The sequence below is a fragment of the Heliangelus exortis genome, chromosome 20 (genome assembly GCF_036169615.1).
Source record: "Heliangelus exortis chromosome 20, bHelExo1.hap1, whole genome shotgun sequence".
Classification (NCBI taxonomy): Eukaryota; Metazoa; Chordata; class Aves; order Apodiformes; family Trochilidae; genus Heliangelus; species Heliangelus exortis.
In genome coordinates, this window is record NC_092441.1 from 11,149,330 (window position 1) to 11,168,861 (window position 19,532).

Genomic DNA, 19,532 nt, shown 5'->3' on the forward strand with positions numbered 1-19,532 from the left:
TTAATTCACCATCAAGATTTATTTAGGACAACTCATCGTCATGCTCTATTTGAATACAAAGTACCAAAATTCAGGGAACTGATCGCTGTCCACGTGTAACCCAGGGGAGACGGCTGCATACAGATATATTCATTATTTTAAGAGCAGAGCCCACGCCTGTTCAAGGTCATGACCTACAGAGCACAAGCACTGCTGTGGGTGAGGCTTACAGGAGAAGGCATAGCAGAAGGTATTCACACACAGCCCTTGCTGTAGCAGTCTCAGAATAAAGGACTATAGCCCCAGGTAGCAAGCATTTGATGTGCTCAAGCCAGTAATACCCAAGGTAATTTCCAAATTAATTTAGGATTTCCAGTGACTTTCCTGCAATTCGTCCATTTTAGTCTTTTCTGAAAATCACCTAGAGACAAGATTGTCTCCATGCAACATTCAACTGAGAAGTCAAGCACTATGGCTGTGACCACACTAGGAACTTCTGCCACTGCTGAAAAGGCAGGTAGCAATGAAAATTATCTGTTTCCAAAATCATATCAGGGAACTAAATAATGCTGGAGTTTCAGAACTTGTGGCTAGAAACACATTTTCAGCAACACCAGACTTCCCAACTGTAGATTTCAAGTCAGCATCAAACCTCAGGCAAGTATTTTACTATATATGAAGTTGCAACAAGGTTTTCTAATATATGCTAAAATTCTAGTAAACAAAATTCCTTCAGTAGAGGAAGATAGACTACTACAGTTAAGGGAAAAAAAGGTCTTTCTTTTAAACTGGCACTTTAAAGAAAAGAGCTTTAAAAATTCTCGATCAGTTTTACTCCAAAAAGACTTATAAAAGAGAAGCTCACAAAAAAGAGGTAAGTATCAGTCACTCTAAGTCACTGGTTATAATACATACATTCCACCTAAAAGCTGCCCAGTTAGATGCCTTCCTCATCTTTAAAAAAATACCGTGGCAGACAAAATAATCTAGATTTTTACATTGTTACTATCTCAATAGGTTAAAACTCTTGAACAACAGATGGAAGAAATGGTGGATTCAACTGAAAAAGTTCGTTTTTTTGCACCGAGCCACCCATGTGCCCTGCAGGGGAAGCACAGCACAGTGAGCTGTGGACAGATTGACTTCACCTGCTGGCCCATCCCCAAGGTCTCCCCCGGTGAGGCTCTCCAGGCAAGGACAATGGCAAAACACGGACAGCAGTGCCACCTGTGCCAGATGAGGCTTGTTCAAATGGTACAAAAAGTTCAAGGGAATCCTTTCAGAACAGCAAGGCAGCTCTTGTGTAGTTTAATGGAGGTTTCATCAGAAAAGCAAACAACTTTTTTGTACCATGTCATCCAGTACACATACATATATAAAAAAAAGTAGCATACTATACAAAGAACTGAAGCAATATAATTTAAACATGCCATCAAGCTATAAAACCATATATACATAAACATATGCCTATACAAACAGAACAAGACCACTTGATTACAAGATAATTCTATTGACATTTTTGGAAGAAATCATGAGAGAGAAAGAAACATTAGACCAAAGGAGCTCGATGTTGCTTCTAAAAGTCATTTGTTCAGAAATTTCATGCAACATCACCTTCTTTCTTTAGCAGACATTATTATTAAAGTTCCATCTGTACACAGGTCTTCCCACAATTTCTGGACTTCCTTCCCACACAGAGGTAGATTTCTGTAGATGTTCTGATATTGCACCACTTACATATAATGTTTGTATTACAACAAGGAACCACTTAAAAAGGCTAATTTATGGGCATAATCTCATTCTGTGCATTCAGGTAACATAGTAATCAAATCCACTTGCACTTCAAAGAAAACATCCCTCAAAGCAAAACTTTTTGTTATTTAGCAGGAGATCCAATTGAAAGCTACAATTCAATTAACAGCTTCTAATTAAGAGAGCTCTTTCTTGTCAGAGCAACATACTTAAGTCTCTCAACTTTGAGTCTCTGTTGTTCAGCCAATGCAAGAACAATTCAGCCAATGCACTGACTTCACTGTTGCCTTTATCCCATCCACTCTGTTCACATCAAATGTAGATTTTAAATACACACAGGTTTTTGCAGTATTAGATCTTACTCATTCTGGTGGTTGTAACATTAAGATTCACAAGAAGGTTCATTCAAACTCTGCCTGAAATGATTACAAAAGCCCATCCACACTTTCAGACTGGAAAAGGAAAGCTGAACATGTGCTAGCTTCAAACACATTAATCATGAACAAACCTGATGCTACTAGAAAATACGAAGTTGTTTGGCAGTACTTTGATTTTTTTGCGTCCACCACATTCACAAATCACCCTCTACCAACCCAGAAGGTTGCAGAAAAGCTTGCATGCAAATACCACTTGAAGATGTCTGTGTGCTGAAACCTCTTCAGCATACTTAAAAAAATAAGTGCACTGAAATTTATGATGCCAATGTATAATCACTTGGATGAATTTATAAGCCATTGCTAAGAATTTTTTTCTGAGGCACTCCATTAAGTTATTTTTACATCACTATCTGTCAACATAGAGATAAATGAAAGAACAATCTGGTTTTCTCTGTACTGAAACATGAGAGAATAAAGTGCTATAAGTCAGCAAACCTAGTGATGCTGTGCCATGCCTGTACTCAGGTGGCAGTGCATATATATGAATGTTTAACTCATCAAGAAGCTGGACAGAGTAAGCAGAACTGCTTGTCCTAGCTGCAAGCTTCTCATAAAACTTATAAGGGAAGAATAGTTATCTTTTTGTAACAACCAGCCCACTTGGAACTATTATTAAGGAAGGACTGCATTCTGACCATTTAGCCTGAGTTTCTCAAGTTCAGTTTACATAAAGCATCCTTTTCCTTACATGAGATTACACTTGTAAGGAATAGTGACTCTAGTTTGGAACTGAGTAATTTTTTTTTGTTAAAATCTGGGTCGATTACATAGATTGATTACACTTCTCCATATACAAACTTGGTCCTGTAAAGGTTTTTTCTTGTTAACAGGGCAAGTAAATCTCTGAGTATTTCACAACTGCAACAACACTGAAATTGATGCTGACTGTCTTCCTGTGATGAAGGGGACTGCATTCCTAGAAGGAGAAGTTAAAATCATCATCATGGCTTCTTGGGGGAGCCCATTTTGTGACATGAAGGGAACCCTTCACTTCAGGGAGTAACCTCATCAGGAATTACACTCCCTGCCCTTGGCAGAAAGTGTTTATGTACCTTGCAAGTTCTCATTTCTGAATAAAGAAATCCATTACACACAGTAAAAGTTAAATGACAATGGCAGGAACCAGGGCTTTTGGAGACTTTTTTTCTTTTTTTTTTTTAAAAAAAAGCAATGGTTCTTCACAAATAATAATCCACAATTAGGAAGCATCTCGTTCATACACTCAGCTAGTGCATAGCATCTGCAATTGCATAGAAATGTTTCCAGTGCTGAATCTGTAACTAACCTAAGCAAATCTTTTGCAAGCTTATTACCATTTGATATCCAGATTGCTTGCTGTTTCATTTACTGCACTGTATTTGGTGTGCAAAGCTTCTTGGACCTTTTTAGAGTCCATGCCTTCCAGCCAGTCCTGGTACATCTTCTGTACATGCAGGTTGGTTTCTGGAAGTCTAACAGGTATTGCAGCATACACTTCTTCCATCTGGTGAAGCAGTGCTTTATCTGGCTTTCCATCTTCAGTTTGTGCCTGGCCTTTCCCATTAAGGCACCCTTAGGAAAAAAAAAAAATAAAAAAATAAAGGGCACAGAAGGGTGGTGAAAATTCTACAGGAAGAGCAAGTTTATATTAACTTGGACTTTTTTTGTACTTCTCTAAAAAAGGAACTTCTCTTTACAGAAGCTATCCCTCACACTGCTAGAATTCATGTTTACCTAAAGTTACTCCAATAACAGCAACACCTAAGTGTAAATGAGGTTTCCACATCAACAATGCCTCCCTGCCTCCTCCATGGTTTTATAATTACAGTCCTTGTCTTTTCTTGCTCTTGACAGTCACCATTTCAGAGTATTTCCCCTGAGTTTTGAAATAATCATGACAAGCCATGGCATATCACTTAATTTATAGGTCAGAAGAGAGCAAGTAACATTGTGGTTAATGTTAGAAAACATTTCTAAGGCAACCCTGCACATGTAATTGGTGTTCTGGGCTGTTCATTAAAAAGTAAGCATTTTAGATTATTAAGAAGAGAATTAAAATGCAATTAAATTAAGTGCCTGCCTTTGACATTCAAGGCATGCATGCAGAACAACTGTGGAACCACACTTATTCTCACCTCCTGGGCAGGCAAGGACTTCAACAAAATGGTATAAAAACTTTCCTTTTTTCATCTTCAGAACCATGTTTTGGATATTTCTAAAGCCATAAGCTGCTGCAAAACGCAGCACTGTCTCACCATCCTTTTCAAGGGTCACTTCTTGAAAGTCCTTGTTCCTGTAAAAACACACAGAGAACACTTGAAAACCCTGCATCACACCAAGGGGATGATACCACTGTCTCAGTTTGTATTCAGAGGCACTAAAGGGGATCACAGTGGGATTTATGTGAATTATTCCCATTCCCAAAACCAGTTAAGCAAAATATTTTCAGAACAGAATTATACTTAATTTTTAAGGGCTTTAATAAAATTAAAGCTAGCAGGAGGCTAGACTGCACAGGCTTATAATGAGTAATTACCTATCAGAAATGAGCCAGGTTAACCACAACTGGGGTTTGCTGTAGCACCAATCCTACATAACAAGCCCATCCTACATAACAAGGATACAGAACTCTGTCTTACTTTAATGCTTTGTATGTGATTTCTTTGACATCCATGCCAAAAAGCTCCTTTGCAGCATGTTTGAAGATGTGCTCCAGGTAACCATCAGATCTCTTCCCATCATGCCTTACTACATCCCCCTCCTTTATTTCATCAAACCTTATAAAACAATAGAAAGAAAGATCAACTCTAAAATTTAATTCCTTCACTTCAATAAAATTCCCCTCCCCAGACAAAGTGTTTGATAGCAGTGAGTGAGAATGCATTAGCATTTTTATTCATTACAGCCTAAAAAATATGAAACTGTTCAGAACAGCAGTAAGATGATGGGAAAGAACAACAACAAAAAAAAACACAAACCCAAAAGGACGAAGGATTCTCCCATGTCCTGAAACACTGAGCAATGATAATTTATAGAAATGCACATTCAGCACAGCCTAAAGTCTTGATTAACAGCCATTCACTGCTCAGGAAACATTTTTGGAAGAAAGAAAAAAAAAACCTACACATTTTTAGTCTGTGAGAATGTAAAAGCAGTTTAGAAATTAGAAGCCTTTGCTTTTCCATTGTACAGGCTGATTTAGAAATCAGTGACCATTTCTGTGTGATTATGTCATTAAGAACTTTATGCAATTTTAATTCTCTGGCAGAAGTAACCATAGGACCTACAAACACAGCTCTGAAAATGCTACCACTGTGCCACCTAGAGTTCTTCAGTTTAGACAAGGTGCAAGTAGGATACCAACTGGAAGTGGAAAAGTTTTTTTAAAATTTCCAGAGCTTTCTATTTTGTTCCAGTAAGCATGTTCATTGCTGCACTATCACCACTTTGGAAAGATACCAAGGAACATTTGTCACACTTGAACAAAGATCAGTGAGCAGTAAGACCAGCCTTTATAACTAAGCCTGAGAATTGCTCCCTGAGCCAGTTTTACAGTGAGTAAACAAAATCTCTTCGATGCTTTGTGTGGTATTCACCAACTACACTTCATCTAAAACATTTCAATTTTACCTAATCCTGAAAATTGCTCCGCTCGGGATTAAAAAATAATTACCATTTCCTGAAAGGGTGCTGCTACTTCTATCAATTCTACATGAGCATATTAGGGGAAGTGGAAATCCACTGTCAAGATGCTGCTTCTGAATGAGAGGGGAGCACTGAACAGATGGGCAGCCCCATGACTGCATCCCAGCATCTTTGTGTGAGCCCAGACAGCTGGAGAGGGGCAGATGAGGCTGTGCAGCTTTATGCAAGCTCAGGCACAGGAGGGGTCTGTCTGAATGGTGTCAACACACTGAGACAGTCACACTCTACCAAGTTGGGAACTTGATTTAGTCAAATCTAATATTATTGCATTAAAATATAAATAAGGAGCTGCACAAATCTTCAAAAATTTTAAAGGAGTCACTAGATGGGGGTTGTTACCTCCAATTATCTGCTTTGTACTTAGCATGTACAGGTTTATAACATATATATGTGTATATATATATATATATATATATATATATATAAGTCATGCAAAATAGATCAATGAACATGTAAGAGAAGATTTCAGCTGTTTTGGCCACAGTATAAAGGGTGGAGTAGTAGTATGCTCACGTTTTGATACAAGCTTTTTTCTTTATTCCTTTTAAAGTTTTATTTTTAGGTTGAGTGTGTTCAAAGGTTTTGTCATTTGTCATCACAGTAAGGAAGCCACCCACAACAAAAGTACTTACAAACTATCTACAGCTACTTCAGTCACATCTTTCATGGACACATTTTTCTGCTCCATTATTTGGACAATTTCACCTGTAAGAAAATGTATGATGTTTTACTGCCAGCAACAAAGCAAAATGTACATGCTGTTCTTCTGTTTAAGAAGCTATTATCTCAGTACCTAGATGTGCTTACAGTCACATTCTCCAATCCTTACTAGAGTCAGTTCCCTCCTGTAACTAAGACTTCCAGCCCTGACGGGGCCTTCAGCTTGCTCTGAAGTTTGCACAATGCTTTAGCCTGTCTGTTAGGTAAAGTTTCAAAGATGTTTCTACACTGCAGGGGAAAAAGGAGGATATGTAGTTTGAACACTAAACATAAAGACAAGAGCCAGACTAAAAAGCCACTGGTGCCCTGCATTTAGAATATTGTAAATAATCCCAGTGGAGATTAAATAATGACCATAGACAAGCAAGGCAATAATTTAAAATATGGATTTGCACAACTCTCACTTTTCCCAAGAGGCTGACAAACACCTGAATCTTTTTTTTATATAAATACCTTCTTAGAGGCAAAGTATTTTTTGCTTTGTCTTCCCTATACAATACCTATACCACCAGTAGCACAAAAAATTTACTTATTTTTAAAGCAGAAAAGACCACCCTTACAACTAAAACGGATGTGAAAGAAGCAAAGTCTAGCATAAAGAGCTTTCTAACAATAGTGATTCACTTAAATCTTCTTGAATAGTAAGTTTAAAGTTTTAACCTGATGTCAGAACACAATCAACTTCTTGTGAATTGTACAAGGCAGTGTAGAAATCTTCTCGCAAGGCTTCCAGTTTTTTATCATAACAAGGTGCCACAACTACATGGAAAATTTTATCAGGAGACAAGTTCTGTGGAACACAAAAGAGAGCACATGTGAACTCCATGACAAGCAAAAAGACAGCTCTTAGGATGTCAAGGATGAAAACAGCATCATAAACTCCCTGCAGGTAATATGAGTCATCAGTCCCTGCAATGAAATTTAAGGATTGCTGTGTGCAGGTGAAGTGTTTTGCCACAAGTCACAAAGCATCAGCAACCAACACCCAAAGTCATTCTGACTGAGCCTTTTACTTACTCCTTCTTCAGACTACATTTTCTGCAGGTTTTGGTTGCTTTAGAAAATAGCCTGTCTTTTCAAGCTTTGTCTTGAATGCAAGTCAGGACTTCAGAATTATGTTCCTTAGCTGTCACTCAACTTTCATCCCCAGTAAGTCCACCAATATTTCTTTATGTGGAGATAGCAATATTTTCCTATATAATGTGGATGCAGTTAAATTTAGGAATGATACATAAAAAGAATTGCAACTTTTTCAACATATGAACAGCCATTTCTACACTATTCTTCTCTGCTCCTCTTTTGCCTGTGCTATAAAATTGCAGGCAGCACTTCACAAGAATCCCTTTAGCTACCCTGGATTTAATTCTGTCCACAAATATCTAAATCCACATTGCACCAGGAGCACAAGGATTGCTGCCAGCTCACACTGCACCACATGAAATGAGGTTCATTGTACATCCTTATCATGGGCACTTGTATAGCAGCAGAGCACCATTTATTCTTCAAGTAAAGCACAAACAATTCAGGAAGATACTTTATCTCTTTATAATACATTAAGATCTATATTTCAGTATTAAAACCTACTAGCCCATCTTTATAGGAGAGTATAATAGTAAAAATAAATCAGAATTACTTACCTTCTGCCTGGCAAAGTAGCCCTTCACCAGGGAGCCCATGATCTGCTGTGGAGACTTTACAGTGCAAATGTGAGAGGTCACAAGATTGGTCAGTACCCTTTCAGCATACCTGATCCAACCTGGAATGACAGAAAATCCCTTAGCTAGTAAAAAGGCAGCACTTGTAGAACAGTTCCTAAAAATGAAGACAACTTCACAGTAGGTAGGACATTTCTGGATAGGCTGGAAGTCCCAAGCTGGCAACTGTAGGAAAGCTCAAGGCTCTGTTAATAATGCTTTACATTTGGCTATCAATAATTAGCTGTGTCATTAATTCTAGACCTAGAAGCCATTGTGAAGTTCATGACCTATTACACCCTTTGTTGTGCATAGATTCAACAAAGCAGAAAGAACAAGAGCCCAGCTAACAAAGAGTAAGTTGACTTCCAGCCCTTGGATCACCAGATACAAGTGCACTCTGCTCAGCTGCTTAACTTTAACCTTCTGTTTCCTGAGATTTAATATCCATGCACCCAGCTTCACTCCTGGAGAACACAAGGGTCACATGAAAGCATTATCATGAGATCCACATGGACTAAGCCTGGAAAAAAATGTCTTATTTTACTATTTTTAGGGTAGCCACACCCACACACCCACCAACTTCACACTAAGTAACCAACTCCAATCTTTCTGTATTCAACACTCTGTCTTAGGTGCCCCACTATCCCCCTCCCTGACACCCTTCATAAATTAACTCAGATTCTTGGTCAGTTACTGCCTTGTGTTAGCATTAAAAAATGACAACAAAATCCTACAAATCACTGTGTAAGTTCTTGCAGATGTAATTCAGAACAAGTCAATGTTAGTGGTTTATTCTCAGTAGACCAGAGATACATATGCTATAAGTATCTATGCACCAGTATAAAGCACAGAAAAGACAAGAAAACTTTCACTACTGTAAACCCCCATTCCTGTAAAAGGAAATTAATTTAGTTGACTGGGCCAAAAGCATCTGAAGCCTCTTCTGGGAGTTCACAGGGGATGGCCATGCATTAACAAACACAAGCTGGTTCCCAGAGCAAGTGCTTCTTGTTTCTTACCAGCCTGGCAAATTAAGAAAGAGAACTGATTTCTCCTGACATATTACATATACAACCAGTAGTTACACTGATGTGCTTTCTACAGGAAACAAAACCCAAGACACTCTCACTTTCTTTCAAAAGGGCATCAGGAGGACAAGGTAAAAACAACTAAGACAGAGACAATAAAATGCCCTTTACCAGGTTCTATAGGGGCTGTACCTTTTTGCTCATGGTATATTTTAAACCACAGACCACTCCTGCAGAGGGTGATATTTCTGTGGGAAACTACAGCCCAAGATAAGTAAGAGTAAAGCAGTCGGCTTGAGTTCACATTGACTTTATTTATGTCCATAAAGCTATATAAAAAACCATTGTGATTAACACACCAAATAAACAGCATTTCTGGGACAAATTTATGTAAGCTGGGGGTAGAGAGAGGAAGGAGAACAAGGAATAGAAAACGCACCCACACAGTTAAAGTCAGGAAACACAGTCATTCAAAGATGACTGATCATGGTATTTTTTCCCCCCTGCAATTGCTGTCACCAGGAATGCACATCATATGTTTTCAGAATGAGTTTACAGTGGTATTTCAGTTCAGTTTTCCAGAACTGGAAAGCACCCTTGCTTCTGCTAGCATCTATACACAGCAAACAGGTAAGACTCTAACTAGCACTAGAAAAGTGCTCCATTAGGTGTTGAAAAACATTTCCAATGACAGCAGCTGATAATCTATAGACCTGCTTCTAGATGAAGAAAATTGTATTTATCTCAGAAGTTTCAGAAGAAACCTTCAGGTTTTCAATTTTAAATAAACTACATACAAGACAAGTAATAGTGTGTTACTTCAATTTCACAGGTTTTACATTAAAAAAAACAAACCAACAAACCACCATGAAGTATGTCTGCTCTTAAAGATAGGAGGTAACACTAAGATAACAGTAACAGGAAAAAAGATACTTTTCCTTTTAATAGATATATGTAGCTCCTAAAGCATAACCCAGATACTTCCACTGAAGAATATACAGAACAAGCAAAAGCACAAGTATAATTTAAATGGCAGTATTTAAACTTTAAAACAATTGCAACAGCAGACTGTGGGGATCACCAAATGCATATTCAGACTCACTTGTCTGTAACTTTTTTAAAAGAACCCGGTCCACTAAAGTTATTTCAAAGCTAAGGAGTAGGATTTTTAAATCTTTATTAGCCTTTTGAAAAACAACATCACAAACTTACTAGGCTGGAGTTGAGGTGGGTTAGCTGAAGGAATTACTTTTATCCCCTTTTTGCTACTTTTTTAGAAATGTGACTTCAAATTGAAATGACAGTGTGCTAACAAATTAAAAAGTAAACAGTCACTGAAAGTCTACATCTTTTCAGCTGTGTTAAGTGCAGGTTCTGTTCATAACAGAACAAGTTCTCAGCTGCAAAATTCTCAGAAGTGAGACATTTAGTGAGTCAAGCCTATGTGGGAATTATTTTGTAAGTGTTAGACTTAAATCTCAGAGTCACTAAGAGTAATATCAGTTGCTACTTTGCCCTAGACTAGAATGACAAGTTCAATACTTGGGTTATGGTAACTGAGGTTGTGGTTTAATTATATCACCCAGCAAAGTTCTGGAAAGATTCTTCTCAATACAGAAACAGCATGTAAAACTTAGTGGTCTGGACACACGAACAGAAACTACCAACTCCTCAATTTCAGTTCTGATTTTCTCCTAAGGGCTTACACAAAGCACAGAACTCCTCAGTGCACCTGCACCTGAGTTTCATTATCCAGAGAGTCATATGTAATATATGCTGCTTTTACAGAAGTGATGGGAAATCCATCTGACTGATAAACACCAAACACTAACACACGAAATCAGCAGCTCAGGCTTTTTGTATTATCAGAGGCTGTCAACTACAGTAACATTCTTTTTTTTTGAAGAGCAACAATAGAACTTACTTTTCACCTATTAGGGAGCTTCAACACCAGACAAGATGAAGACAGGGAATTTATTGCAACCTTTGTACCTGACAGCTTAAGGCCCTACACTGAATTAGTACATGCCTTATTCAGCCTGATCACACCTGACCAGTGCCTGCACAGTTCATGTTTATGGATGTGGCACTACACTTATATATGGCAAAGTAGATGATTCTTGTTGGAAACAAATTCTGCTCTCCCAACAGCCCATGAAACACAGGCCCACCTATCAATGCACCAAGATGCACCAAAGATGCTCAGCACTGCTGGCAAGACATTTGGGATCTCCCAAAAGCAAAGCTAAAATGCTCTAAGTCATGTAAGGCTCCCAAATGAGATCACCCTTCCCTTAGTTCCTTGGTAGTTCCAATGAGACTAAGCTGAGGTACAGGAAGGTTGGATAAATCAGTTCTCACCAGGGCAAGCAGAGGCAAACATTGGTAAGGCATGTTCCTCCTGGTTCCTCTGCTGGTAGCGCTGCACAAATTCCCTCTGGCTCTCCAGGATACTGAAATCAGCAGCTATAGTGGTGTCAAATACATAATGCACCCCTAGCAAAGAAAGCAGTACAGAAAAGTGAATTACTAGAATGTTTTCCATCTCAGAAGCTTCTTCCACAGTTCCAGGCCTATAGAAAATCCTGGAAAATCAAGGGGTACATTCCTTCCCCTCTCCAAATTGTCACAAATAGAAGAGTGAAAAATAGAAGCCATACATTGAAAAGCTAATTTTCTATGCAATGATTTTAAATGGACCACCAACTTGGTAATGCTGACTAGCAACATTTTAAGTAATTGTCTGTTTCCTTATGAGAAGCTTCCCATGCAGCATATACTTGCTTTTTGTTTAGCTGATTGGGATTTCAGTACTTCTGGACTATAGACAGTGACTCCTGAAAAAGAGCATTCATTTCAGGGCATGGTGAAGCCATGCATCAATATCCACAAAAAATATATCCAGCTAAGAGGCATATCAGCCATTGCTGAAATTGCCTGCAAAGGTTCATGAGCATATCACCAACTCAGCAGAGCCCTTCTGTCTGCTTATTTAACATCCTCCCTACATGCCTATGTAATTCTGAGCATGCCCCAGCAGCCAGGCACAGATAATTAATGCATTCTAAGAAAACTGGGGCCCACCAGAACTTCACATTGCTTTTAGATTAAGAAAATATACTATGTACAGAGATGCAAAAAAGCTATCAGAAAAAAACAAAACAAACAAAAAACCCCAACAAAACACACACACACAAAAGAAAAAAAGAAAAAAAAAGGAGGAAATGGTTTGGAAATGGTTTATAGGTTTCTTCTTGTCCTTTTCCTTCCTCTTTCAAGTACATACATAAACTCCAAACCTATAGACAGTGGTTTTAAATTTTTTAAATGCAACTTTGTATCTGTAGTAGAAAGATAAAATGAAATATAGCTTTAATATAAAACAAACAAATGCAAGAGTTCTTGCATATAGTTTCAAATTACAGGGAAAAAAAAAAAGGAACTGAAGATCTTCTCTAGAAGTTATGTGTCAAAAGAGTTGTAAAGCACCTAGGGTGAAGGAATTCCCTCCTCCCTCAAGCTACAAAATAAGGAGAAATCTTATTGAAGCTCATGATCAAATCCTTGCTGATTTCTCCGTAGTAAAGGGTTTGAAGACAGCTCTGTAATGTCATCCTGTTCAGTGGCCTTTGCCATCAACATGGCAATGCCTCCATTTCTGAAACTGGTAAATGTCATCATACTGCTCTGCCATTACTATCACAGAGCACATATTTCAAACTTTAAACTAGACTGTGCAATGGCACTTACGGCTGCACAACAAAGAACTCTGCTGAGGAAACAAAAACCTAAAATAATCTCCTCTTTCTGCTCTACCATGGTAACAAACTCAAACTTACCAAGACTTTTGAGGAAACCACAGAGTCTCTTGGCTGCATCATTCACGGAGAGATTGAATTTAGCAGCAAAATAAGGCAATGACTGAGGGCATATAGACACTGCCAACACTTTGTGTTTTGAGGTATCACATTTCTAGTAAACAAAAAGAAAGAAAACAAGCTTTGTAATTACAACAGGGTAAGGACTCCTGCTTTCCTTTCCTTTTCCACTCCTAGAGTTATTGCTCAGTGTCCTATGCTTCAGCAGGCCATGTCATTAAAACCCCCGTGGAACAAATATCAAGTTTCCCAAGGGCAGGACAGGATGTTTCTCCAACCCTGTCAGTGGTCATCTCCAGTCTCTGTAGATGTTTCTTTAATAAAAATCAGGGAAATCCATCCCTCCTAATACAATTCTTATTTTTAAACATTAAGAAAGGTTGACAGGAGCACAGGCAGTTGAAATTACAAATTCAACCCAGCAAATTACAAATGTGATTCTTTGTTCAAGCTCCTGTGACTGTATTACTGAAGCTGTTAAGGGAAACTGGCAAGGGAGGACCCTCAACAAATCAGTGTCTGTAGGTACTGAAAACACCTAAGCTGGTGTGCCAGACTAAAGCTCTGATGACTGTAACATTTATTTGAATATGAATCTGTGTTTTAGTTGGGGCATTTTATACACCAATGGAACCTTGGAAGAAAGATCAGGTTAGGCCACAGGCAAGTCTCACCCTAGAAATGTTACAGACCACCTATTATATACCTTAAATTCTGTAAAATGACCTTCCAAGTAGAGTTTGTGACTGCCTGGAAAGCATCTGCCTTGATCACTGTTCTCTTCTGAACCCCTGAAATTCTGATCAAGGTACCTGGCAGTCTCCCTGTTGTAGAATTCAGGCTCTCTTAAACAGGACCCCATGTGACCTGAAAGATTTTTTTTTTTTTTCCTTTTCTTCACTTTTTCTCATTTACAGCATCATCATAGTGTACAGAGAGTTGAACTAGTTCTAAGAAAGCTGATTCACTATGTCATGAATCCTCTTAGTTATGACGCTCATGCACAGATTGAGAAAAAGCACTGATTCTGGTAGTTTTTGTATACAAAGTAAGGACACAGAACTCTAGTACAGCACTAAAATATTCACTATCAGGATCCAAAGATCTGAGTGACATAGCAACTAGGTTCCAGAAATTCCAGATCTCAGCAGAAAATAAGATGGCACAAGCATGGTTTTGCCAAGAATTTACACACACACACAAAAATCTGTTCCAAGTACTGCCAACTCAAATATATATTGAAATAAATTCTATTTCCAAAACTTTGCTTTGATAATGTTGTGTTATATGGATACACTGGCACCAGAGACAGCCAGAACAGTCCTAGAAACTAAGGTGTATTTATATAAACATTGAACCCCAGGCTGATTTGTTTTACAGTAATGAGGTGGTAATATTTTCCCAAATACTTTACTTCTGTGGGTTCAGTATCTTTCCTCTAGCATTTAAGTTAAGTGCTGTGATCTTACATCTCTAGTGCAAAATTATTTTAAGTACTTGAATGCTTGTTTCACTTCTTCTTTGGAAAAGGTACATCCTGACAAAGCTTCACATTTTCTGCCTTGGGAAACCAAGCTGCTTAGTCATTCTGTAATTTCCTTCTCACAGAAAACAGTGTTGTTTGTATTACTTTACCTTATTAAGGTTAAGAACACGAAAGAGCTCCTTCTGATTCTGCTGGAAAACTCTGGCTCCTTCTTCTGATGTCATACAATTGTCACAAGCTAGGCAGTCACTAAGGAGTATTTTAGCATTAGCCAATGTATGAAACTCATTTTTCTGGGGGAGGTGGAAAAAAAAGGCAAGTATTGAATAATCATCAACCAATTTTCAAGACCCCTGCAATGTCCTAGCTGAAGAGCAAATGTGCAGCCACTGTTTTGAAAGACAACTCATACACTTGCATAACATCCAACACTACTTAGAAGTAATCAAAATAATGTGTTCCATTCTCATTCATGGCTCTACTCCTATTATTAGAGAAACTGCAGAATGTTTAAGCTTAAACATAGACCTAAGTTTCACTGTGCAGTCCACATTCTAGTAACTTGATTTACATTGCATTTCAGATCTGACAGTCCCCATCAACTTACCAAGCAACTGAGAAAACTTTTACTTTAACCTCTTTTAATAGCCAGAAGCCTCTGTAACAGCACCATGGCTTCTTACCAGGACATAAACCAAACACAATGAAGCCCTACAGTTACACTGACCATATTCTGTAAAATCATGAATTTCATGGTTCTGGCTACAATACTGCATGCAGCTCATATGTAGTAAGGAGTTTCTGTTTGCACAGTAAGAGGGTTTTTTATTTAATGTTTTTAAATATTCTTGATTCTCATGTATCTAGGTATCCAGAAGTGCTCCTAATTGCTTACAACTACACGCTGATTAGTGCTAATTTTAATACTTGAAAGTTCATAATTTATAACCTCCTTTGGGGTAAGAAAGAATACAAATTAGAATATATTGCATATATATATTTATATATTATATATATATATGAATATATATATATGAATATATATATATATGAATATATATATTTAGCAAGAACATTACCTCTTCAAAACCATCATCTGAACTCAATGCATCAACCGATGTACTTTGTGTATCATCGTTTTTCTGTTTTTTACTACATTCCTGAAACAAAACATAAAACACGTGCATTATGTGACATACGTTCACCATTCAGTAAGAACACCCTTGCTGTTCTGTTTATATAATTAAAAGTGATCCATTTTTAGATTTTTTTACAGGTTTTGAGTGTTACATCTATCTCTTTATAAGCAATGCCTTGTTTTCAAAGTCCATTTGCTACGGTGAAAATAATTCCTTAGAAATTCACTCGCTTCATTAGTGCTACAGTTCCGAGCGGGCTGGTTTTGTGGGCTTGCAATCCCGAGGGCAAGACGAAGCCGAGCACACAAAAACTCTGTGTGCCCGCGGCGCTACGTGCCGGCCCGGGCGGGGCAGCAGCCGCATTCCGCCGATAAGGGGGGAGCTGCCGCCCGGTGCCCCTCCCAACCCCCCCGAGGGTGCTCCCGCGTTGTCAGGGCAGAGGTGCGGGGCGGGCTGCGCCTCAGGTGCCGGTGGTGACCTTGGAGCCGTGGGCAGACGCCGCTCCGCCTCACGGGGGTGTCCTCCCCCCAGCTACGCCGGACCCCGGCTGAGGGCTCCGGGCAGGGCCCGGCCACCCCGGCGCCGCCGCACTCACCTTTTTAGTGCAGTTCTCGCACTTCATTTGCGATCCCGCCGGCTCACCCCGACCCTGGCGCGGTTGCCGAGCGCTCCTCGCCGCCGGGGCTGCAGGATAGGGGCAGAGCGGGGCAGGCAGGTGAGCCCCCGAGCTCCAAGCAGCAGCCACTGCTGCCCGCCCTCCCGTCCCCGCCGCCCTTTGTTGCCGTGTCCGCCTCCTGCCCCTCTTATCGCCCCGCCGGGTGGTGCCCGCAGCCAGGCCGCCCCGCCGCCGAGGCGGGACGCCCGCCCGCAGCCAATGCGGCCCCCGGGGTGGGGGCAGCCCCGCCGCGCCCCTCACGTGTTCCGAAATTTACTGCCCTGCGCTTCACCCGCCCCCCCCATCACCCCAGCCCGTTACGCGGCGCGAAGGGCTGCCCGCTGCGGTTTTGGGTGAAAACCGCTCGACAACAGGAACGGCTCCCCAGGGGAGAAAGGTCCGAAAAGGCCCCTCCGGAGAGAGCGGGGATGCTGGCAGCGCAGCCCTGCGCCCGCAAGCAGAGCGCCCCGGTCCCCCCAGTCCCGCCACCGAGAGGCGGTGACGGGAGAGCGGGCGGGCACGGGTTCATCACGGGGAGGAAAAAAAAAACCATAACCACAAAACAAACCTAAACCAAACACCACAAAAACCATGCAGAAAAAACCAACCCGGGGAGTGGGAAGATGTAGAGCCGAGCAGCGTACCTTGCCGCCGCCGCAGGTTGCCGGCCGGGCGCGCCGCCTCCCCGCCCCTCAGCGGGGCTGGTGTGAACCTGAGCGCCGGCACGTAGCCACTGCCGCGCGTCCCCGTCTCCGCCGGGCACGGAGGGACCCCGCGGCGCGGCCGCGCTGCGCGTTCCCGTGTCCCCCTTCCACCGGGATCCCCCCCCGACCCGGGGAGGAAAGCGGGGAACGGGGCCGTGGGACCCACCAGGCCCCGCAACCCCTTCCCGGCTGCCGGCGGTGGCGCAGGGTGACACCGGCACAGCCTGGCCAGAGGGTACCGAATGACATTCCGGTGCTGCGGCTCCGCTTCAGCACTTTTTTTTTTAAAACATACTCCGCAGTTATATTCCCCTTCCCCTCTCCCCCAGAATTTTTGTTTTCTTTCAGTCCCCTTTAAACGGAATAACACTAGGGAAGTTACGAAATGCAGCATCGTTTCCTTTTTATTCAACCAATACGTTGTCATTCCCATTTCTGTAAGAAAATGCGAGTGTCAGAGATTCAGTTCCCTGCAGGGTATCACGAATCCTTACGTAGGGCATAATTAAACACATATCAGCCTTCCACCACTTCACAGATTTGGGTCAGGACGATTGACTTTCTTAACCTCAGGTAGTAAAGTTTAAACAGAGAGGCTCGATCCACATTTCGCTCCCTGTTTACACCCCGCCCATGTGAGCAGCCGTGTATAAGCATAAACCTACAGCCCTGCACAGAAGCTTCTCTACAAAATGACATTTCAGAAATCAAACCACAGAATTTCCAACATGCAATTTCCTGTTGAAACGGCAACTTCCCTTTATCAAGCGCACTCGGTAAATCCCCTCCTGTCAAAAGGAAGGTCTAAGGCTTTCACCCACACACATGGGTTTTGCCCGTGGGAATGCTGCACAAGAGACAGTGGTGGCTGCACAAGTCTGTCACCCAAGGACACAACTCTAAATGTCACCACAAGTGACTGTAAAAGACATCACCATCCAGAGAAGCTAATGTTTGTGGATTTGACTGTTAAGAGATTTCACAATAAAAATAATTAGTGTTTTAAAGATAACTGCAGAGCAGAATTTAAAAATAATGTGGGGTGGGGTTTTGTTTGTTTGTTTGCTTTTTAATTTACAGAGTGAATTACACCTGAGTTATCACTCAGGTCAAGGAACTCGGGAATTCCTTAGGCTTCACCATAACAAAAGCAAATATAAACACTTTTTTACTGCTCATTTAAAGAAAATAAAATACTACTTGGGAAAATACCACTAGTCCCAGCTTCAAAAAATTTTAATAGCTTTGGTAATAATTTTCTGTGTCTTTGCTATCTTCATTCAAATGCTTTCACATCAGCACATGAAAACCGTGTTTTAAAAAGCACTACCATCACTCTAGAGCCACCTCCACACAATGTAAGAATTCGTGTTTCTTACAGAAGGGCGGGAATGCAGCATTAGCTGACCTACCTCTTCTTCCCTCTTCCTTTGGATTAATATTTTCATATTAAAAAGTTGGGCCAATATTTTTATATTCCCCTGTGCTTTCTTATACCAACAATAATATACAGACAACTACATGAAAATGGAAACATTATTGAACCACTGAGGACACCTGCGGCACACATAGTAAGTATACCTACATCCTCAGGTTAGGGAATAGCTGTACTGCATTAATGTCAATTTAAGAATTCAAACAAACAAACAAACAAAAAAACCCAGAAACTTGTACAAGGAATCAATGTTTCAATGCACAGCATAAGATTATACTTACGTAATCATTATATGTAATATAATGTATGTAATATTTCTCATATATTTTATTGCCAAGAGCAATGTCTGCTTTCCATGAGCAGTTTACGCCATTTTCCCACAGAATCCCTGGTCAATTACCATCAGCACCCTGCCTAATTATCTGAGAAAAGAAAGCACCAAACTGTTTTCATCTTCCCCAGGGGGAGGTAAGTCACTACCTTTGCAACACTGCAAGACTACTTCCAAAAAAACTCCCATTATAGAAGCTTTCCTGTGCCAAGAGTTGGTAGCACTTAAAGAGCATTTCTTGCTTTTATGGCCCCTCTTCATCTATTTGGCCTCCAATGCTACATTTAACATTTATACTTGTACCTAAAGCATTTACATCAGGAGCGAAATAGAAAACTAAGTATTTCTCTATGGATACAGTACACTGCAAACAACTTCAGAAGAAAGGTTATGCATCATTCCTGCAAGGCACTGCAAGCGTAAATACCTCCTCAGGTTAGTGACAGCACATGCCACTCAACAGCTGGCAGAATTAGGTAATACATCTTAATTAGGGCTGGTAAACATGTATTCCACGAAATTCGTACCCTGCAGGCTTTCTACATGCTGTTCCCTGAGAGGTCAGAGAGGCACTGCACAGAGCTCAGGGGGTAACAGGGACTTGCAG

The 19,532-nt window shown here is 40.4% G+C and overlaps 1 protein-coding gene across 4 annotated transcripts in view; it reads right to left on the minus strand.

The window, feature by feature from the left end:
* NARF (nuclear prelamin A recognition factor) overlaps nt 1–19,532 on the minus strand; it is a 22,273-nt gene continuing 2,741 nt past the window's right edge. For 3 of the 4 annotated variants that reach the window (XM_071763855.1, XM_071763857.1, XM_071763856.1), the window contains exons 2-12: nt 16,396–16,484; nt 15,741–15,821; nt 14,811–14,954; nt 13,137–13,269; nt 11,659–11,793; nt 8,210–8,328; nt 7,233–7,362; nt 6,485–6,557; nt 4,787–4,924; nt 4,283–4,440; nt 1–3,719 (exon numbers count right to left, since the gene is read on the minus strand). In XM_071763855.1, the coding sequence (XP_071619956.1) occupies nt 3,478–3,719; nt 4,283–4,440; nt 4,787–4,924; nt 6,485–6,557; nt 7,233–7,362; nt 8,210–8,328; nt 11,659–11,793; nt 13,137–13,269; nt 14,811–14,954; nt 15,741–15,821; nt 16,396–16,422 (1,380 nt within the window). In that variant the 5' untranslated portion in view covers nt 16,423–16,484 and the 3' untranslated portion in view covers nt 1–3,477. Of the gene's footprint in view, nt 3,720–4,282; nt 4,441–4,786; nt 4,925–6,484; nt 6,558–7,232; nt 7,363–8,209; nt 8,329–11,658; nt 11,794–13,136; nt 13,270–14,810; nt 14,955–15,740; nt 15,822–16,395; nt 16,485–17,099; nt 18,608–19,532 lie in introns of those variants that run through there. The other variant, XM_071763854.1, reaches the window with a different exon arrangement.